Source organism: Xiphophorus maculatus, chromosome 12 (genome assembly GCF_002775205.1).
Source record: "Xiphophorus maculatus strain JP 163 A chromosome 12, X_maculatus-5.0-male, whole genome shotgun sequence".
Lineage (NCBI taxonomy): Eukaryota > Metazoa > Chordata > Actinopteri > Cyprinodontiformes > Poeciliidae > Xiphophorus > Xiphophorus maculatus.
In genome coordinates, this window is record NC_036454.1 from 11,458,349 (window position 1) to 11,481,802 (window position 23,454).

The 23,454-nt window shown below is 37.5% G+C and overlaps 1 protein-coding gene across 7 annotated transcripts in view; it reads left to right on the plus strand.

The window, feature by feature from the left end:
- Nucleotides 1–23,038, plus strand: part of frmd3 (FERM domain containing 3) — a 50,706-nt gene extending 27,668 nt beyond the window's left edge. For 2 of the 7 annotated variants that reach the window (XM_023343952.1, XM_023343953.1), the window contains exons 6-16: nt 1,542–1,665; nt 2,717–2,804; nt 4,351–4,439; nt 4,684–4,747; nt 5,079–5,114; nt 8,700–8,788; nt 10,222–10,296; nt 11,418–11,486; nt 11,600–11,724; nt 17,689–17,932; nt 18,599–23,038. In XM_023343952.1, coding sequence (XP_023199720.1) covers nt 1,542–1,665; nt 2,717–2,804; nt 4,351–4,439; nt 4,684–4,747; nt 5,079–5,114; nt 8,700–8,788; nt 10,222–10,296; nt 11,418–11,486; nt 11,600–11,724; nt 17,689–17,932; nt 18,599–19,079 — 1,484 coding nt within the window. In that variant the 3' untranslated portion in view covers nt 19,080–23,038. Of the gene's footprint in view, nt 1–1,541; nt 1,666–2,716; nt 2,805–4,350; nt 4,440–4,683; nt 4,748–5,012; nt 5,115–5,567; nt 5,577–8,699; nt 8,789–10,221; nt 10,297–11,417; nt 11,487–11,599; nt 11,725–17,688; nt 17,933–18,598 lie in introns of all 7 variants that reach the window. The other 5 variants (XM_023343956.1, XM_023343957.1, XM_023343950.1 and 2 more) reach the window with 4 other exon arrangements.
- Nucleotides 23,039–23,454: the final 416 nt, after the last annotated feature.

A 23,454-nucleotide genomic window follows, 5' to 3' on the forward strand; every position in this document is an offset into this window, starting at 1 on the left:
ATTATTTGTTTTAGGCTTTTTACTCATCTTTACCAGGGGGAAATGTCTCCAGCTCTGCATGGTGTTTCAGCTCAATAATTGCAAAGAGAAAGCCTTATGGCTTGAAAATTAAATCCTTGCAAATTACCAAAAGTGAAAATGTGGCAATACTGTACATAAATCAGAATGTCCCTTAAGCTATTTGCTGTTTAAATAAATTACCAAAATGATGGACTGTATGAAATAAACACAAACAGGATTTTTCATTGTCGAACCAGTTAGTTCTTGCCCATTAACCAGCTGCTGCTGAAGTTATTAGACTTATCTTATAATCCCTCATTTTAAAACACCAAGAGATCTCTGTAAACCCCTGGGAACAGGCATTAAAAATGTTTTTTTCTTCCTTCTCTCAATTAGCAGTAACAGATAACCGTCATATCACAGCCACTTTGATATGGATTAGGAAGCTCTACCATATAAATGAAGCCTCCTGGCTGATCCACACATCTCTGAGCTGTGCTAACATCGTCTCATTTCGCTCATGTCCTCAGAGAGCAAAGTGCGGCTCGCTCAGTTATCTCAACCCACAGCGTGTCTGCAGCATATCATTGGCTGCTCTGACTAACGAGGACACGTCCCCATCCCACTTTGTCAAGGTGTTGATTAGGGAGCTGCAGAGCAGTTTGAGGATTATTGTTAAATTAAACTCTGGGCAAGTTTTTCATTTGACCTTTGTTATGGTTATTAATTAAGAATGGATCCAGAAATAAGTGTGGGTGAGAGGGATTTGCTCTGAATCCAATAAGCAATTTTCCCTCTGCTGCACGTTGACTGTTAAATACAGCAAAATAAAATGTTGGTCATTTTTATTCTTGCTGCACATTTATTGACAAAAAAAATTACTTGTCTCTTTTGGGCATAAATTAGTGTGTTTTTGTTTTTTACATTGGACATCACTCTCTGTCAAATACTAATAATTTTGGTAATCCTAACTGACCTAAGATAAGACAAAGTTCTGTCTTATTCAACGGTAAACAGTGAGGAAAAAACAAAGGTGTGTGTGTCTTTCTGTTCAGTGTATGCAAACTTCTGGTTTCAACTTTACATCAAGCAAAACATATTGTCTCATCAATTGCACATCCTTGTGGAACTCCCTGGCCTGTTCCGGTGCAAGAAGCACATTTATTGTTGACATAAATAAACTGGAATCTGCCAGATAAATGTTATTAAAATCAGCCTAGACTTGTTTCTTAAATCTGTGCCATTTATTGAGCAATCTGCTTTGTCAAAACGCTGAAGGACTGAGACGTGAAAATCCACTGAGTTTTATTCGGTCCTGCATCTTTAATGTGATTGGCTTTGAATTCTGCCTCAAACTTCTTCTATAAATAGTTTCATTAGAAAGAACAAAAGAAAGATTCAACAAAAAGGCTGTAAGACTTGAGAAGCTTATGTGACTTGCCTCCATATTTTCCTCTAAAATGATCTATTTTACAAAAACAATGCTACCAGATGTCAGAAATATAACATATATATATATATATATATATTTTTTTTTGCAGCTGAGCTGGGAGATTATGACCCAGAGGAGCATCCATCAGACTACATCAGAGACTTCAAGCTATTCCCTAAACAGTCCCTCAAACTGGAGAGGAAGATTATGGAAATACACAAAAATGAGCTCAGGTAACAAAAGAAGATGATGGAGAGAGTCTGATGGGGTCACTTGTTGTCTGGACCAAGTTTTCAGCTTGATGCTTGTGAAGCCAGATGTTCACTGTGTGAACAGGGTGTAATGCTCCACAGACAACAAAAGAGTGACTTATTCTTTTTGTGATACTTCGTTTTAGATGGTAAAATTAAGTTAATAATAGATACAACCTGATATAATTTAAATATTATTAAGGCAATAGTCTTTTAGACTAGAATAAAAGAAAAATGGCAAAATATTAACAAGTAATAATTTAGTATTTCTAGTCATGCCAGGTATTAAGTTTGGATAGTGAATGCCTTCCCATAACAAGATTATTTTATAGTTATATAAACCCTCTCCACTGGGGTGTTTGTTTATCACGCCTATGTTAAATTAGCTCTTGTCCGTCACACTTTATTCCAGAACATCAAAGGCAAATCCTTAATTTCCCTCTTGTGCGCTCTGTGTGCCCTGGCGGATTCGACTGATGGGATTAACAGCATGTAGATTAACACTAAGCAATAGAGACTTCAGGTGATTTCCACAGTCAAGACAACTCAAAGAGAAATCAGAGTGTGAGAGTTCCCCGACTGTCTTGAGCGTTTACAGATCTTCCACAGTGAAGTTGTGGTTGTTAATTTTAAAAAATGGATCATGTCTGGGTCTGTCTGGAAGTGCCTGGTAGAGGCAATGATTGGCTGTAGCCTTGGAAAAGTTTGCTATGCCCAACAGGGTTCCATGTCAGCGAATGTAACATTTGTAGCAGCATGGCTGCTATGTTTGTTGATAGAAACAATCCACAGTGTCCATAACACACAGATTTGGGGTTTTGTGGGCATTATTCATTTTGAGTGCATGAACCAAAATATAAATTGCATAAATTGCTGAGCAGAGTCAAAATGATTGTTGAAATTATTGGGCAAATGGCCCATTAGGTGACACACTGTGTCCTACATCCTCCCATCAAACTGATAAAATGGGGATAATGTTGGTTGTGCGTCCTGTGCCACACCAACTTGAATTTTGTGTCTTCATCTCCCTTAGGGGTCAGTGTGCAGCCTTGGCAGAGTTAAATATGCTTCAAAGAGCCCACAGCCTGGAAACGTATGGAGTTGACCCTCATCCATGCAAGGTGATTAGTCTAGATTGTGAAACTTTACCTTATTGATGAAAGTAGCCTGGTCGAGGTATTGCAAGTCTATTTCTTATGAAAAAAGAATGTTTTCCTTATGATAAAAAGTATTGTTATATGAATTGTGTTAATTGACGGAGAAGAAACGACACTGATTTGGAAATTTTTATATGTTTCCATTTGTTTCTCACTGTGTTTTCGGTAAATTCAGTCATACTTGTGGGTTTGTATCAGGCATAAAAAAAAAAGTTTAATATGTTTGCCATATAAAGAAAGCTTTTAGGGACTCAAAAATAGTTTTAAAATTTCTGTTTATTATAAAAGTATAAATGAAGAAACTAGCTAATTCTACTTTTCTACCATTTCCACAGTAATCTACTACTAATGGATATTTTACCATTATGGTCTTTACAGTTAAACAGATAAAAGGCCGGACATAAACCCAGTATTGTTCTCTCAAAGTCTTTTGAGGATGAAGCAGAAATGAAATGAATGAGAAAAGGCTCCAGAGGTCAGATCCCAATTACTTCCTGGATTTTAATCTCACTCTGGGGATGTCATTGCACCAAATGAAAAAAAGAAACATTCCAGGAATCAATAATCTTATTGATCGATCTAAACAAATCCTTGATGTAGTAAGTCAGCAATCTTCGCTCTCCTTTTGTAGCTGGAGCTGTAACACATACTGCTGAATTTGTAGTTTGCAGCTTGAAAGCACATCTCATGCTAGTTTTTATAATCATGTCTGATAAAGTTTCTTAAATATATAATTTTACTATTTCAGGAGCAGGAATATTATAAGTAAAAATATATACTATAATGTTCCCCTCAGTCATTTCACATATTTTCATCTGATTTGTTGTAATTACTGTTTTGACTCAATTAGGTTATAGATTATAGAAAAAACAAGCATAAACAAGTAAGTATTGAGCATATCAACATTTTCCCCAGATTAATATTTAACAGAGCCATTGACAAAAAATTAAAACCAGATGTATTTAAGAACCCAAGAGATCCACTGAACAAAATCAAAGCAAATTAGTCCACAAATCTAGTTATGACTAAAAAAATTAACTATACAGAAAGTAATAATTAAACTCCTTGTGGAAATTCCTTTTGATGGTAATGATAACTTTAAGACTCCTGTACAGATACATGAGATACACATACACTACTCAGTGTTTGACACACTCATCCACACAAATCATGTTTGCGTCAATGTTTCCATTAAATACTCAACCTGAGAAAACTGTGTTTAATATCTAGTTTGGGCTTTATGCACAAACCACTGGAGATGAACAATGGATAACAGATGAGAGGTTTGGTGAAGCAGTAGACGACAGCAGAGAGGAATAGTGTGATTTATATTGAAACAGCAACAAGAAAATGTTTTCAAACTGTAAATAATTAGAGAATAGCCATGTTGTTCTGATCTGCTGTCATTTATTTTGTCTCTCTCCACCTTACTAAGTGACTTTGTGCAGGTGTCATTTTCATGGAGATCACTGACACGCCGCTTTCCCTTTTGCTGTGTTTGTGTTTCCAGGACTTTACAGGCTCGACTGCCTTTCTGGGCTTCACAGCCACGGGGTTTGTGGTTTTCCAGGGAAACAAGAGGATTCACCTCCTCAAGTGGTAAAAACTAGGGTCTGAAATAAGACTAAAAAAAAATTACATATGGAATATTTGACTCTGGTTTCAGAAACAACTAACCAGAAGTGACATATAAGTTGTTGTATTGCCCTTCGTATTGTCTGAAAAGTTATGACCTCAACTGTATGTCATAAATTTTTTATATTCACACAACACTGCAGCAGAGTTTCACTACGGGTTTTACTATAAGCATGTTTAATATTCTGACAGCGACTTGTTTTTGCAGGGGTGACGTAAGCAAGCTAAAGTTTGAAGGCAAAACCTTTTATGTCATTGGAGTCCAAAAAGAGGTGAGCATTGTTCCTGTACATTTTGAAAACATTTAAGTTATTATTACTATGGAGTCAAATATGATGTAGATTTCTCTGACTGTCACAAGTCATCTTCATCACCATGTTAAATCAATATCTTCTCGCTCTACCATTGTGATTTAGAGCCACAGTTATCGTTTGGAAACAGATAAAATCCTGCTGAACTCTCCTCCGTCCCTCATTCTCTCTCTTTCTATTCTTCCCTTCTCCTCCCCCCCGTGTTCCTGTCCATCATCTTTGTCAGATTAACTGTACTGTTTGTAATCCTGTCCACCATCACACACAATCTATATGTGTGTCGCTGTTTCAGATCTCCTTAACAGGCAGGATTCAATGTAACAGGATGGTGGGTGTGTTACAACTAATCTCCTCCCTCGCATTATGTATTTGAGTGTGGTCCAAATGAAAGCATTAAATCACAGATAAATAATGTTGGAGACATGCATCGCACTGCAGCAAGTGTCCTAACATTTGGGACACGTGCTTCATCTCTGTGTTAAACATCCTGCAGAGTCATGGTAGATTTGGAGCAGCATTCTCAGAGCTTTGCATAAATGCTTCATTTATTTTGATAAAACTGTGTTCAAAGCAACCACAGTGTGCTTGCTCTTTAATCTACCTTTCAGCTGATTGGTTTCAGCAACTCTCATAAATATTCTCCTCATTGCAGCTTAACCTGGCTCTTCCATTGCCGCTTAGCATGTCAGTGTGCCTGCTTGTCTGTTTGGCAACTCACAAAGGGCTGAAGATGCAGATTTATCTTTGTGTTTCTGTCTTTTCTCTCTGTGTAAATACATAGTCTTCACTGGTGAGTAGATATAAGTAACCACAGTAGCACCAAGCATTAAATCCTCAACACAACACCTCTCCTTGCAGACCTGCCCTCACCTCAGAGAATGATTGGAGTGAAGTTTTCTGTTGTTTAATTGTTGTTTGTGTATTTTTGTCTTGTATTGTCACTGTTTTGAAACGATTAGTAAATTTATTTTCTGTTGTCTCCTGTAATCTTTACAGCCACACGATCAAAACGACCCTCACAGCTCCATCGTCAGTTACTGTAGATTATGCAACGTCAAGATGCATAATCAATTCCTTTTTTCCTGTTTCAACAATGTTCCCTGACATATTCATTTTTGAGTGTTTCCTTTTATGTCTGTGGATGTGTGTCTGTGTGTGTATTTTACTTTATAATTTTTTTTTTACAACGTTTTCCACAAAACTGATAATTTTTTCTGTGTTTCCCACCTTGGGCTGATTGCAACTTTTCACTCCCCTAGTAATGCAGCACTTGCTTGAAAAGCCTGTTCTTCCTCGTCTCGTAACCTTTTCAATGTCATTTTAAATTGGATCAGTGTAAATGTTTATATCTTCTGCAGAGTCAAAAATAGACACAAGACAGTGTAGCTGCGAATCTGAAGAACATTAATGTAAAACAATTTGTTTCACAGATTTGTTCAAACTTATCCTTGAAACTTGCAAACTTATACCCTACTTTTCATAATTGCTTGTATCTTATCTTTTGTAAAAAACTATAGAGATATAATTAGTGCTATAAATACATAATTGTCAGTATAATAATTTAAATAAATGCGTTCAAAGTTTATCAGTAGACATGAGGCTGCGGGATGTTCTGACAGTAATAAAATCTTACATCAAATCTTACATGTTTATTTAACATCGATTTCACCAATGCTGAAAAGTTCAAGTAGCATGGACAGTCAAAACTGGAGAACAGGGACTTTAATTTTCTGTAAAATTAAACATGAATGTTGTCTGTTTTAGTCTTTATTTTATTCCTAACCAAAAAACGGCTCCTAAGTACTGTAAAGCTGTGCAGCACTCAGGCAAAGGCTTGTTTAAGATAAATTTATATTAGTTAATCTGGTTTCCAATAAATTAAGGTAAATATAAATCTGCCTTGCTGGAAAAGCATGTTCCAAATTTGAGGCGTGGTTAAGAGAAATTAACACTCAACACAGTTTTCATGCCCCAGGGAAACAGGAAATTGCTTATTACAAAATAAAGTTTCCACAAAACTCTGATCAACTTTATAAATGGTTTAAATATTAGTTCAAATGTTTCAGGTACATTTGTTTTATAAAAGCTAATGATTTTAGTGTATTTCTCTTCACGAAATTTGTTCACAGATTAAATGCATTCAATGCAAAATTATGTTAGTGCAATTACAGATTAATAACTTTTTCATCTTATTGTACGTCTTTACCAGAAGTACCAAGAATTATTGAGGGCATTATAAATATATTGGAATAGATTTCACAACTTGAAATTGGAAAGCAGTGTGTACTTCCATGGGAACTGTTGAATCGGCATGATAAATGTCATCAGGTCGTCCCTTAGAGCACTTCAGCATTTCAGCCAAAGTGGGACCAAAGATTATTTGTCAATTTCTAAACATCTCATCTCTTTTACACACATGTAAGCACAGATGTAGCTGGTGAAGTTCATGTGTGTGAATCACAGTGCCAACTTAATCCACACAGACCCTTGCAACAGTTTTTATTCACCTGCAATATTTTCAGATTTGTTCACACTAAAACCACAAATTTCTGTGTATTTTATTGGGATTTTATGTGAAAGAAATGATACATGGGCTTTAAAACATTTTTCTATTTTGTAAAGTTTAAGGGATGTCAGTTTGAGTGGTGTGCAGGACTTAATGTAAACATGATGCAAAATTCAAGATGTTTAAGAAAAGGATGTTACGTAGGTGAAGACAAGCATTGTCTAAAATGACCAGCAGATTAGCAGAGGATTTCCTCTCAGTATCAACCACTAGATAAAACATCCATAGGAATCTTCTTGCACATTTTAAATGATGAAAGTCTCATCAGAAGGTTTTTCCTGCTGTGTTCCTTCTTGTTCAGCTGCCTTGTGTTATTAGTCCAGTTCAGTAACTCATTGTTCAGCCACAGTCCCACGAGGATTTGGATTTGGACTTGATGAAAGTAGCTCTATAACCCTGCCAGTTTAGGTGGAGCTTGCAGTTGTGCTATATCTTTTCATTTTTGCATAATGGATTGAAAAGTGCTCTGAGATGTTTGAAGCTTTGGATATTGTTTTATAATCTACACCCACTTGAACCCTGACCTTTTTGCTGTGTCACATTGCTGGTTGTTTATTAATGTTCTCCAACAAACCTTCACAAGAATCTGTATTTATATTCAGGTTACACTGCATAAATGGACTCTGATACTAATCAACAAGTTCAATAGGTTCTTTATCAATTGTTTCAAATTTTTACTTCTAAAAACTTTTGAGACCCATGTATCATTTTTCTTTTACTTTACAATTTTACACTACTGTATGTTGGTCTGTCAAATATAAATTAAAATAAGTGCACTGAGCTTTGTGGTTTTAATGTGAGTAAAAATGAAAACGCTGGGGTATGAATGCTTTTGCAAGGCACTGCCCCTGCTGCATGACAAAGAGGGAGCTGTGCAGGAAAAGAAACAGACTGGACAAAAAAAAAAAAACCTATCAAAGCTGTTTGTGCCACTTTCATTAGGCTCTGACGTATACCTCATATTGTGTTACTGTAACTCTCTCCATTATATTGACTTCACTGTTTCCTCTCTGCCTCTCGCTCATTCTGCGCCTTGCATTTGAGCGATATTGATCTGATAGCTCATGTTACCAAACAAGCAGGCCTGAAAACGAGACATCTACAGGAATAAATCCCCTCTCCCTGTCCATAAAGACCCATCCTCTGCAAGCTACAAGCTCTTTTTACTGCTGAACACGGTGGCCAAATCACTATATCTGTCTTAAATCTTGCTAAGCTTACAGCTTTGGATCTATGGGTCAGCGTTTTGTGCAGCTCCCTCACATTATGTTCAGCACTTCCCCTTATTTATGCCTCTCTGGGCAGTCATTCACTCTTTTTTCTCTCTGTCTCTCTATTTCTGTGCAGAAAAAGCTGGTGTTGACATTTCACACCTCGACTCCTGCAGCCTGTAAGCACCTATGGAAGTGTGGGGTGGAGAACCAGGCCTTTTACAAGTGTGTCTGCAAACACACATGCATTGTTACAGTATACACATTTTCTAGGTGTACATTTTTTCATAAAAAAAAATGCTGTAAATATTCGTCTCAAAGTGAACAGAAAACATTTAGCAAAAGACAAAACAGCAGAAATTAAAATTCAAACAGCTAAAGACGAAAATAATTCTAAATTAGGGAGAAAGCAGAACTGTATAGAAATATATAAAGTATTCATAAATGGTGTTGGAATAAAGGAGAGAAAGCGGAAATGGTGATTAAGTTAATAAGAGGTATAGATAGATGAGAATGTTTAGGAATATTACAATTAAGTTCAAACTAATAAAAGGAAAGATAAAAAGTAAAATAAAATAAAAATAAAATCTAGATTTAATTTCAAGAACAACTATAAACGTTTATTAATCACAGAAATTAAACAAAACAGTATAGTATTTGAGTCATCACAAAGTCGACTAAAAAGTAAAAATGTAATCATATTTATTACAGTATTAGTAGAAATTTTTATTAGTTTGGCAACTTCATAAAGTGAAACACATATAGGTTATGTACGCAGACAGATGTTTTCAAGCCATTATTCCTGTTAATTATGATCATTTTCTGTTTGCAGCTATTGTGGGCTTAGTGAGAAGTACAGTATGTCTTAGCATCTGCATAAAGAATATTTTAAAAGTTTAATCTGATAAACTTACAAACCTGACTCAGTCACACCAGTCCAGTCAGGAGGAACGGTCATGAGAAATTTATCTAAGCATCTAAATTCAGCCATTTAATTTGAAAAATGAAGAGACTTTGTGCAACTTTGCCCCTCAATTTATAAAGTTTAGCCACTGAGTCCCCATGGCTTAAAAAACGTCTCTGTCAGACTTAGTCATGATTTGACCCACTTATGAAGAACACACTATCACATGTCCTTATCTGTCACAATATAAGGCATTGAATTTTTCTGGAATAAATTAATATCTATTCACACAAAGACAATAAAGTGCAGCAGGAATCAACAGTGAGGTTGTAGAGAAGTAGATGAATACTATAAAGGGTGAGTGTGTCTCTGAGAGAAGGAGGGAGTAAAAGTCAGCTCAGATGTCAGACAAGCATTAGAACCTTTAAATCAAATTACAATAAATCAAGTTTGGAAATGGCTGCCAAAATGAGGTTGTTGATCGTTGATAGTCAGATCTTATTATGAAAAACATTGAAAAATATTCACCTTAGCCCACATTTTTCTGTAAATACTGCTGGAAGACGAGGAATAGAAGCAAGATTATTAATAAAACTTTAAAGAACATAACCAATGTTAAAAGACCTAATAATGTTGTTGGAGTTGTTTATCTGAATTCTTTAATGTTCACTGAGTCTGTGAAACTGCAGTGTGTGTTGCATTTTGAAGCTATGCTTAATGTCTGCTGCTGTTTCTTCCTCTGTCTGTCTGTCAGATGTGCGAAGTCGAGTCAGATAAAGACCGTCTCAAGCAGTAACATCTTCTTCAAAGGCAGCAGGTTCAGATACAGGTGAGACAGAAAACGGTGCGGAGGCGTGGTGTTAGAGAGCAATGTGAAAAATATTCACAACGTGATAGAAAAGCAAATGTTCATGCACATTGTTGAAGTCCAGAGAAGTGTGGAATTTTATTTATATTTTTCCATGTAAGGAAAAATAAGAGGAATATTATTCTTTGTTTAGACAAGGTTTGTAGTCTGAAATCTTTAGCATGAGCTAGCGCTACTAGTTCACATTAAATCTCATCTCAACATCTTTACAAGAAAAACAATTTAATACAGACATTCAGATTCACTTACATATGTTCCAGTTTGATCTTAGCTATTTCTTTCTTGTTCAATGCATCAAAATTGGTTATTGACTTTGTAGAAATTCTTGTTTCTTTTGAGTTTCTTGTCTGTTATTTGACAGACTTTTGTCTGTTATCTTTGTCTGTTTATTCATTAAAATAAAAAAGCAGAATTTTCCAGAATAATGATGTAATTCACAACTAATAATCCTTGGTTTCTTCAGCTATTGAAATAGAATTCATTCAGACAAATGATAACTCTTTGTTTGTGACTTTACCCTATAGAGAAATACAGGAAAGCAAAAAATATAAACGTAACAAGTATACATTAGCACCTTGCAGATCTCTTATTTTACCCTCAGTCTTCACAAAAGGAGCAGATGTGATGGTGGAACCTGCTGACCCTGAAGCAAACCTCTAAGCTCCCATTGTTCGAAACAATGGGAGCTGCAATGCCTCACAAATGTGTTTATACTTGCTAAGTTTAACACGTTTTGTGAAACAACAACACTGCTGCATTGAAGTTTGTGGTTATAATGTTACAAAATGTGAGAAAGAACTGAAATGAAACAGTCAAGAATAGCACTAGTAATTAGCAACATCAGCAAAACTAATAAGACAAATCTACTTTAGTCATTTTCTTTGCAGGCTTCTGCAGCTAAATTAGAAAAATGCCATGCGGCACATTCATTATAATTCACAATACACACTAAGGAAACCTTCGTAATCTCAGCCATGTTTTTTTCCTAACTCTAATATGCAGCAAAAGAAAAAATACAGTATTTAGAAAAGTGACATGTTTGTTAGTAAAGCCATCAACATGTATGTGATTCTCCTCCTCAGTGGAAAAGTAGCAAAGGAAGTGATAGAGGCCAGCTCCAAGATTCAGCGAGATCCACCCGAGGTTCACAGGTAGGATTGACACACCTCCAGTTGTTCAAGACTGCGCAGTTGGACGCTCTGAAGGACGACACAACAACTTTTCATGTTGAATGTGTCTCAATGTGTGTGTGTTTTTTTTTCAGAGCTCAGTTTGGTCAGAGTCGAAGCTTTAACTCTCTGAGCCATAAAAACCTGATCATGAACATGGAGCCTCTGGTACCCGCACTGCCATCCACCAACGAATACGAAGAGGCGGCAGCAGACCCCGGTAGGAGGAACCTGCGTACACATCACACCCTACAGCTTCGCCCTCATGTCCTCCTGTAATACGCCTCAGAAAGTCACATTGGGCCTCCCTTGTGTAAGAGGAAGCTCATGTGTGACTCTCAGCCAGCAAGAGTTAATTGAGCAGCTGATGCTCCCTCCATCAGCCTCGTCTCCCTGGAGACTCCAATTGCTGTACGCTAAAAATACCCCTCCCATAATCCTCCCCGAGGATCCCCCCATGCCTCTGAGTGTCTGAATGTCTGACTTTGTGTGTAGGTTGTTTTTACAGAGTCACATGTACTCTTTGTCATCTCAGAAACACAGCCGCACAGCAAACATCTGCTGCCGTATCATTAAGGAAAACTCAATCACAAGTGATGCATTTGGCTCCAAGGAGTTTGTCTGTTTACGCCCCTGTGAGCATCTGGGCCTGCAAGTTTTTGTTAATTTTGTTTGTCGTAGGCTCTGCACTAATAATAAATGATTGCATCTTTCAGTGACAATAAAATACATCAACTATATTAAGAGAATCATTATACTCATCTTAGTATTTTACTTTACTACCACTTACTTATTCTTGTGTTTTATTTACCCTGCAGTGTTTCTTTGTTGTTCTGTTTATTCCCCTTTGTTTCTGTCTCCATTTTGCTACATTATTTCTCCTACATTCTTTATAATGTTCTGGATGAATTTTGACATTTGACTAAAGACTAAAGTCTTTAGCCAAATATTTTATAATGTCAAATTAGAAAATATATACATGAAGCAACAAGGAAGGTCAAAGTGTATCAAAAACCCTTGAATATGTTTTATGTACTAATTTCCAGTTTTATGGATGCCTAAAAAAGCATTTTTTCACATATTAGATTTGTATGAATGTTTATGTTTTCTATCTGATTCTGAATAAGGCTACATTTCCAGAATGATAACAGTAAAGAAAAAGTTTTGAATTTTCTTAAAACTAAAATCCAATGAGAACAAAGTGACCAAATATCATTTTAAGTTGATTCCAGTATTTACCTAGATCCATATTAAAGCAATTAGCTCTTTATTAAAATAAAAACAATCCGCAACAACAGCAATCTGCTATCTGAATTTTCAGTGTTATTAAAGTATTTCAGTTTTGGTCTTTAACAAACCTTGTATTTCACATGTAGTTTTTCCAACTTTGTTCAGTTCAAATGGCATAAGAATACAATAAAAAAAAAGGTTTATAACTGAACTTAAGTTATAAGGTGGAAAATCCTGTCTTGTACACAACTTGTTACCTTAGACTCACGTGGTCAGAGAGAAGAAACAAAGCATTTGGCATCTTGTTGCATATAATCATGCACTCATCACTGGCCACAGATATCAATTTAAATGTATTATGTATGTCTACTTTGCACTATTTCCAGCATGTATCTATTAATCTACCAGTGTTGTTGATAGGACAGGAAGGGAAACTGGTGTGGAAGAGCTCAGGGTAGGATTATACGAGAGCAGAGACAAACAGGGTGAATGGAAACAAGACAGGGCAACATGAGAGAGGAGCTAAATGATAGGAGGGATGTGCGTCACAAACTGAGTGAAAGGCATGGATGTGGAAAAAAAATTATTACTAAATGACAATTAGAAAAGGAAGCAGGTAAACTAATGTTTTTGTTGACCTTGAGAAGTCAGACAACTAAATGAGAAGAAACTGATAAATCTTACCTTATAAACGCTGATTGAGGACTACACTGAAGAGATAGGAGTTAATTAGTTTAACTGAGTAAAGAATGAGAAGATAAGTGCAAACATCAATCTGGAGGATCCTCATCTTTACAGTTTCAGAGTCAAGGATCAGTGAAGGTTAGGATGGAGAAGTCAGACACTCAGACAGAATCACTCTCAATGGTTCTGGAATGTAAAGTAGAAACATCAGAAACTGAACAGAATAGTTTGTGGGATAATAAGGGATTAATGAGAGATGAAGAGGATGTTCACCAGGAATAGAGTCCATTGTTGAGTGGGATGAGAATGGGAAGGATCAGGAATCTTTCCACGAACATCATGGTCCATAATAAAACCTTCTTCTCTTTTCCATCAAAATGGTTCAACTATTTTCTTGCCATCACTTTCTGCCACCATATCTCTATTTGGATTTTTCTTGATTTATTTTGTTCCTCCATTTACTCCCACACATCTACCTGGATTCTCCTGTTTATGGCTTCATAAAAACATCATTCTGTTTGACCTCTTCCTCTTTATCCTCGGGGACAGGATTTCTCTACCCCTTTCTTAGTTTTTCTGTCATCTTCTTTTCCCCCTCATTTGTTTTTAAGAAAAACCAAAACCTTACTGCTCAAAGTTTTGCAGTAAGTCTGTAAAGATTAGTATTCACATTCACATTACAATGCATTATCTGATCTGATGTGAAAAAGTGAAATAATGAAAATGATTAGAATATTTCTGCCATGTTTAACCAACAGCTGCAGGAGACGTTTTACAGAAATCAAAATTTTCCACATCTATTTTTTAATACACTTAATGCAAAGGTGTAAAGTTATTACTATTATTATTCTTTATCACCCAAGTTGTAATTTCCCCTCTTTTTGCCAGAATCCAACCTTTAGTTGAGGGGCTCACACCCCTCTCCCCATTAATTCACATCATGAGTTATTCTGCAAATTGAATTACTTTATTAACATAAAGAGTAAGTGTTGACATAAAACTAAATTTAAAAACGTTCGTCTTTGCTCTAAAGTGTAGATATCATTAAAGTATCATAAATTTTGCAGCCAGTATCATTAAAACAAGCCTTTTTAAGCACCTTCTCACCAATAAACTGTCAAATGCTGATTGAAGAATCTGCTGCAAGGACTTTGGGATAAAGTGTCCTCAAGATGGTCTAGGATCACCATCTATATTCAGAGCACTAATCTGAACCATTAGTGGGGGAACAGGAAGCTGACCCAAGGTCAGTGATGTCCTTGTCCTGCTAGTGCAGCCTGTTCCAGTCTGAAGCACCAAATTCCTTACACAAATACACACAGACAAACTTTATATGTCACAGTTTGGTCTACAGATACATTATTTCAATGGCACTATAAATTTGGACCTCCCTCAGATGGTTGCATCACAGAAGGACATGGGAGTGATGCGACAAGTCGTCACCTCTGGTTAATCAGGGGCTTGGAGGATGCATTTCAGTGAACAATGTTTGTCTTTGCCTTGTAACTAATGCCCCACAGAACCAAATTTATCTCAGGAGGAAAAGAGGCAGATAAAGTCAGACTTGTAGAAAGGAAAAGAAAGTGATCCCCATGGCGGTCGGGGTCAGGCCTGCCCCTCAGTAATCACAGCTAGATTAGCTGCTTCTCTGCAGCTAGGACCACTTGGTTATATATAGAAAGTGCAGCTTTGGGCCTGATCCGCCTCTAATGCCCCCTCCACTCCATGTTAATATCCCTGACATTCACAGGAGGGCCCACTGTGTCTGTGTACGAGTGAGGGCATGTGTCTGGTGAATGTCTCACGGCGTCTGCTCTAGCGTTTGAGTCCAGCTGGCAGCCCAGTCCGAAGTTCGCCTTAAAACCGAACCATGGAGCTTCTTGAGCACAGAAATGGCGGGGATGTTGGCGGGGAATTCCTGCAAAGCAGCTTGGAGCTGAGAGTCAGTGATCACCCTAAAGTAGGGGACACTACAAGGTGTGGAAGTCCGGGACAGACAGGGGGGCTGATGGTGGACCTGATATCAGAGAGACCACAGGGAGAGGGGATGGAGCCGGGACGGGTTGGACCTATTGAGGTTTTTGAGGAGCAAGCAGCCTCAGTGGTGGTGGCCGAGGCTGCCAGATGTCAGGTTAAGATCACAACGCGGCGGAGCATCCATCTACGGATAGCCAATCACACATCAAGAGACGTTTACGTGAGGCTGGTGGGGCACGGCGGACGGATCGCCGGAACCAGAACAGTACATCAGAGAGGCTCACTGGAACAAAGTAAGATGAGTACAAAGAAGGGAGAAATAGTTTGACGTATATCAGAGGCATAGCCACATACATATTTCACATAAACTAATTTAGGTGTTATGGAGCTGAAAATGAGATTGCATGATGAATAATAGCAGGCCTGTGTTGGACAACCAGTGGAAAACCTTCACTGTGTGTGCATCTTGGAGTTTGTGTGGTGACCACAGAGGAATTTTACACCTTGTAGTGCTTTTCATCTCATCTCAGCAGAGGCCTTCATCAGAGCATGAAGGACAGTAAACAGGAGTTGCTAAGAGACGATTCCTCCAGTCAGTTATGGAGATTCTTAGACTCAGAGTTTTTATTTTAGGTATTATTTGGTCATAATGTGAACCTGGTCCTTATAAACTGTAAAGTGAATATCCCTATACTCTAAACACTGTAGATCTGTGAACTATGTGGTTTGTCCACATAATTATGAACTTTAGTTCTTCCAGTTAACCTATCATGTGCTTGTGTTGTTGAGAGGAAAGCATGGTACCCAGAAAACCTGACGTGTGCAGGACCAAACTCTACAAACTGGAAACCACAAACCTTCCAGACCTTTGTCAGCTAAATAAAGCTGAATAAAGGAAAGAGGAAAACAATTTGTGTAAAACATTTTGGACCAAAAAGTGTCAAATTGTTAAAAGTTTATAAACAAATTTGCCCCAGTCTTGCAAAGTTAGTTCCCAGTCCCAGAAGAGTGTTTAAACTTTAAAGTAAGCACAGTTTATCTCAAATAAATGAAGCAATTACATTCTGGTATATTTATCAAAATTAAGGTTTATTCATGATTAACACAAAAAGGAACACTTAGAAGCTTTTTTACTCCTGAATTAGTAAAATAAGTGCATTATTTCAAGACAAACTGTGAAATATGCAGCATCAGATTTCAAGGGTCAGAGACAAAAAACTTCATTTTGATTGTGGGATTCAACCTGCATGGAATAAGAGGATATTTAAGATGCAAGCGTGAAAGTGGCATCTTAAATCAGTGGTTTCAGAAATAATACAGTCCCTCTTTTTTCCACAGTACTTCTGATTCTGATTCCCATGTGCTAAGTTTTGCACACGTTATTTCTTTCTGGCTGTGTTTCTATGGTTACTGTCACCACTAGCTTCCCATCCATCGGCACAAGCTGTGATTTCGCTCATGAATGTGCGTTTCATCTGAGTCTTATTTCTCAAGACGTTTACCCCCCAGCCTCTTCCTTATCGGCTGCAGGATGACAGCTGGCTTTATTTTTAACACATGCATCACTTATTTAGTCAGATTGTATTTAGATTCATTATTTAGATTCATTCACTCAATACTGAGTCAACACCTTGGAGTTGAGTAAATCCGCACACAGCTGCTCTCCTGTCCGTCCGCATCGCATCATCAAAGAGATTTACTTTGCCACGAGCCTGAAGTTGTACGAGACAGAACCACAAACAGCATCTCAGAATTGATCACAACCTCAACTAATGCGCGGCAAGATTCCCCCACTGGCCTCTGCAGGCCGTACAGAACATCCTGCGGCTGCGACATGCACTTTGAACCAAGCAGATGGCAGCTCTTTCATGTCTATCACTCCTGTATCAACAAGTTACATAACTGACCTCATTTTCTTTTACATTTAATTCAAAGCTGGTTACTTCATTTTTATTAGGCAGTACTTCTTTCATTGTATGCGGCACTTGCTCTGTCTTTAAGTAGGATAGTAGCGCCATCATGTGGTTGATATATTGGAAAGCTAATGTTTGTGTGTTTTATGAAGGTGACTTATTCAGATGGGGATTTGCCACCATTATCCTTCTCTTACAGGCCAGGCATAAAAAGCTACTTAGGTTTTTGGACTACTCATGACAATCCAATAATTTTTGGAATTTGTATCCAGTGAAGCTTAACCTTCTCTGTGTGATATTTAACTTTCATTTGTCTGAAATTATATTTAACTTCGCTGAATAATGAATGGCTTTCTTTTTTTTTTGTAACTGTCCTTTAGCAGGTGTTGTTGCTGTGAAGGATCCAGTTCCTCTGTCTCCTCTTGAACCCTCAGCGGCAGCAGCAGCAGACACAGAACAATCATGTGCAGAGAGGAGAAGCTCTTCTTTGATCAATGACCTGCAGCCTCACTGTGTCTCCATGGAAACCCCATACCTCCCACCCCTAACACCAAAAGCTGAAGACGGACTGGAGGAAGACGACGATGGCGGCGGTGCACTCACCATCTCTGAACTTGCATACAGGTCTTTAAAGTTGCATAAACATAGATCATAATTATATTTTAAATTTTATGTTCATTTATTTCACTCTGACCAAGTAGCAGGCAAAATAATAATCAGTTAATTCAAGACTACTAGTTTAAAAAAGACAATTATGTTTGTATCGTTCTAATTCATAATAAATCAGACTAAACCTTTCAGATTTTAGATCAGTTAGAATTTACATTTTTATTTATATTTGCTGACTGCTACAATAATGAGGGAGAATGTCAAGTGTTGTTTTTTAACTCTCTTCATATTCAGAAGTTCAGTCATATTTTCTCAGTATTTGCTACTGTTGCCTTTTTAACTCTATGACCTGGTCAAACGTTTTTGGGTATCCTTCCACAAGCTTTTCACATTAGCTTGCTGAATTTCAGCCCATTAATCCAGCATAAACTCATCTAACTTATTTAGGTTGAGAGGCCATCTTGCCAACAGCTTTTGAGCTCTACCTAAACATTGTCTTTGCCATTTTATGATGTCTTTATCTCACTTTGTAACTAATCTGGTGGTATTTTTAGGCTAGGACTTCTGCTGTCACATAAAGTGAAGCATTGCACCTGCAAACATTCTCTGAAAAAAATTGCCTCATTGCATTTTGCTTTAGGATCTTTCTGATTTCATGAACATCTTGTCTCCCCTCTCCAGCCCCTGCGCCAGCATGCTCCCCACCCCAGTGGAAGACAATCAGGGAGGGGTCAACCAGCTCTTCTCCAGTCCTGTCCAGAGTCCCGCTAGATTGCTGAGAGAGCTCCATGCTGACCCCGACATCCAGGCCCAGTTGGAGGCCGACAGGGAGCGAGACCGCGAATTTGAACGCACTCGCCTGGCTACCAGAAGTCGAATGAGCGGAGTCCTGGCCAGTAGCCTGCGGCTGCTTTCGTCCAATGAGAGAGTAAACACCTGGGTGCTGGGGGTAGCCAGGTTTGTAGCTGTGCTCATGGGGGTCCTGCTTATCACTGTGCCCACACTGCTGCTGCTGCTGGAGTCGGACATCGACGTGTCGTTCCTCCACGAGATCCGACAGACACCAGAGTTTGAGCAGTTCCACTACGAGTACTACTGCCCGCTTCGACGCTGGATTCTGTGCAAGATCAGCATGGCCATGGAGAACCTGTGGTCTGACTAGGCAAGACAGAGAAATCAGTGATGAAAAAGGAAAAAGCTGGGCCCAAATGTCTGCTTAACATGTGATTTGTTGTGAGTCTTAAAAAGCGATGCCTCTTAAGGTAGACAATTCAACCTGCCAATGAGGTGAAGGAAAATCGCTTGTTTGAATTGAGTCAGTGCGTGCTAAACACTTTGGGAACAAGTATTGTTCTTTCTCCTCATTGGTAGAACGACTTACCTCTTAGTAAAACTGAAACTATGGAGGGAAATCCTTCTTTATTATGAAGTTGAATCACTTGATAAGACTGACATTTCTGCCAAGAACAAAAAGGGGAGTCATGGAGGGAAGGGAAACTGAAAAATGTATTAGTTTTATTGTTTTTATTTTCCTTTAGATTTTAAGGCCTCTCCACTCCTGATGCTGACAAGTGCAGGCAAAGCCTCTACAGTAGGCTTCACAAACTGTTCTGATTGGTGTTCATCCTTCCAACCAGATCACCTGATTGGCTATTAAGTCTGTCAGTCATGATGGAGTGGGTGGGAAATGAAAAAGAAAAAATACATACTCACCAGTAAACAAAAGCATCAATCTGAGCAACAGATTAAAAAAAAAAACTACACCAAGATATTAAAAATTGCTACCAATATTAGAAAAGTTGTTTTTAAAGTTTTGTACATTTTTATGTGATTCAGATATTTCAGGAATTTTTCAGTCAGAAGATCTACTTTGAGCTTATTTTCAAATTAAGAGTTTACAAAAGATTACTAAAAAAAAAAAAAGCTAATTTACTGAGGTTTATCAGAATGAAGGGTGTTGAGAAACTATTTTTTTAAGACTACCGTCAACATGTGTTGTCTTTGTGGTAGAAATCTGGTTTTACTCCAGCAGAGGTTAGAGCACAAATCCTTCAGCTTTTTTCAGATTATTTGATGTCATCATGAAGGAAAGCCGTAGAGAAAAACAAACCAGTTTGTGACGTTAGGATGTCCTTTGTGGAACCTATAAGTGTTTTAAATGTTAGCCCATGCATTAGCATTCATCTTTCAACATGATACTTTCAACAAATGCAGCAAAGAAGAGAAAAGAAAAGGGAAGTGAAGTGAAGACGCTTTGTAGATAGCATTAGTGAAACTGAGAATCGCTGTTTTGTGATTTTGAAGAAGTTTGTGTTAGCACAAAGTAAAGAAACATAAGTGATAAGTGAATCTTTAGGTTGGTTTGGTTGAATGGTTCTCATACTTTTGATTACAAGTACCACCTTATCGAACACTGGGTACTATTAACTGGGTCAGTGCCTCTTTTTGCCATTTGACTTTGCCAGTGAACAAGCCATTTCACACACCCAGTTGAAACCAGATATTTACATACACTCTGTAAAAATAAGCAGATTATTTTTCGTCTTTGTCTCACAATGAACAAGACTTGATATGTTGCTGTTGTCGCTGCCAGCTGTATTTTTATTTGCTGAATGTCAGAGTAATGAGAACAAATTACTGTCAATTATAGCTCAGTACTATAAATTCAGAGGCACTAAGATTTGAGAAAAGCTGCCATGGCTTTGTGAGATTAAGCTGCTTGAAAACATTGGCCTTGTAAAAATCTATCCAGTAACTGTTAGTTTTATTGTTTAGGGAGGTTGGATACATGTTGAATTATTAGTTGCTGCAGTCCTACTTAAGACAATCAGTAGGTTTTTATTTGGTGCCCATTTCTAATAGTTTTGCTATGTGGTTTCTGTTGTATGCGTCATGTCATTGACTAAATTTGAAATCCCATCTGAAAAACAGTCCCATTTTACTTTAAGAGCTGTTTTAATCATTTCTTTCTCCAACATTTCTGCATGTGTTACACTCGCTGTTTGTTTTTTCTAAAAAAATTGGCCGTTACCTTTTGTAAACACCCTAAATTTAGTAAATAACACTGATTTCCAACTCATTTTCAGACCCGATTTCCTTGATAAATCAAACACTGCATAATATTAAAACTAGCAGTGGTACTTGTACCACAATGTGAGAACCACAGGCCTAGTCCAATCATGCAAACAGTTCACTGGTGTAAAAGAAATACCAAACATATTTACCCTTCACAAACACAAATTTGAATTCATTTTTAGGATAATCCGTAGAAATGCCTACTCACTCCACCTTTGCTGTTGTTCTAGATAAAGTTACAAAAGTATTTAAAGAGATAATTGCTTGGAAGAGTAGTTGAGGAACTTGCTGCATTGGAGTATCTTACTGTCATTCAGTTCTTTGTTTTGTGAATCATTAACGTAATACAATAGAAGAAAATCTGGGATGAAATCATCAGAGACTGAAAAATATACAACTATCAGTAAATTATTAATATGTAAAGGCTACGGAAGACAAACAATGGTGAGCATGGGTCTTAGACTAAAAGAAACTATAATATGTAGCTTACTCTCAGGAAAGCTCAACTGTTTATGTTAACATGAAAACAGATGCCACACAACGGATACATTAACACACATTACAGTCACACATTGTGCTTTTCTGGACACCAAAGCAGTTTATGTGGAACAAGATATTATTACGGCTGCAGATTGTCTGCCTAATTTAATCAGCTGTGTATGCATCATGTCATTCTAATAGGAACTGGAACATAAAGTGTCTCCTTCAATGCACTTTGACTGACTAAAGTAACATTTACCTTACATACAGATGTCACTTTTCATACAGTCTGTGAGACTGCAGCACACAGTCTAACATCAAATTCTCTTCTATCTGATGTCTTATGATCAGCTGTATTGCTATGTGACTTTATACACTTTATGCATTTGCAAGTTTTATGCATAGGAAATATGCAGTAACAACAGAAACATGTACTTTAAGACAGAGCATTTATTTTCCTACGACAGCACATGCACTGAATTTCATAGGTGAAACCAAGCAAAGGGCCAAAACGCTATGATGGCGTTTACTTTAAATGTCACAGATCTGAGTTCAGTTTTGCTTCACTGTGGAGGATGAACCTGACCCATATGCACTGACACTGTAAAATAAATTCCCATCCAATGACAGACGAATATGTCTTTTTTTCCTAAATGTCATGACATCAAAAAGACTTGTGATACTTTGCAGAACAAACAAAAAAAGACTATGTAAACACATCATTTACACATGTACATTTATAAAGACATAGTTTGTCACTGGTTTTAGTCTTTGATTGCTGTGCTGCAACTTTTATATTAGTTCACTGGCTCCATTAGCTCTCAGTGCAAACTGCATGTCCTCATCTGTAAATATTGTGTTTATAGTTGTGGTTTAAATATGAAAAAAAAAAACAAGAACAGGCCCACTGCAGGTAAAGATTTTCTCCTTTCTTCCCTATGTATGTCTTTGTGTAAAGAGGCTTGGCTGTCTCGTCCATTTTAAAATAATGCTTGTTATCTGTGTTTCTATCAGCTGAGAGAGGAACATTCATCCCACACATTCTTGAAAGCTTTTGTTCTCATTCATAATTAGGCTTTCATTTTATTTATCTACTCGATATTGGTTACACGTGGTTTTCTGTACCAACTCTGTAAGAACTTCCTTTCAGATAAAGCATAAAAATAATTCAAGAAGTTTTGGAAATGTACATTTCTTCAGGCCCTCAAAAAGAAGCTGTAAAATACTTGAAGAGTTAGCTTCATCATGCTAAGCTATGTCATTGTAAGCCATTAAAGCTAAGCTAATCTCATTGCTAACAGCATGCTTGCATGTTAGCTGCCAAAAAGCTGGATTCATGTGATTTTAGTTGAGAGAAACATACATTTAACAGGACTCCAGTCATTGTCAACATACTGTATATGTTCAGTTTGTGAAAACAAACGTAAAAACCCTTAACCTCTGCAAACAATAAAAAAGAACCTTTTGGTTCTGAAAACTCACCATAGCCCAGTGCTTCTCAATTCCAGTCCTCAGGCCCCCCTGCTCTGCATGTTTTAGCTGTACCCCTATTTCAGAACAGCTGATCCAAATGATTGCACTACCTGTTCTACAGCCATCAAGTACTGCAGAAACCTATTAATCACTCATAGATTCAATCCAGGTGTGTGGCAGCAGGGAAACATCTAAAACATGCAGGGCAGGGGGGCCTGAGGACCGGAATTGAGAAGCACTGCCATAGCCTGATATGACATGTAGCACGCCACTGTAGCTCATTTATCAGTTCTGTTAGCATTCTTTGATGGCATTTGATTGGAGTTTGTAGCTCCTGTTTTGAGCTAGTTAGCCTCCCGTGTTTGATAACCCAGTAGTTTGATGGAGAGTAGGCCTGCAGCTGACAGTGGTTGTGATTTGAATCATGATAAATCACGACATGATGCACCAGCTGATGTCACTTGAGTTGTTAATGATATGGCCCTTTAATCATAATTTCAAATTCAAAA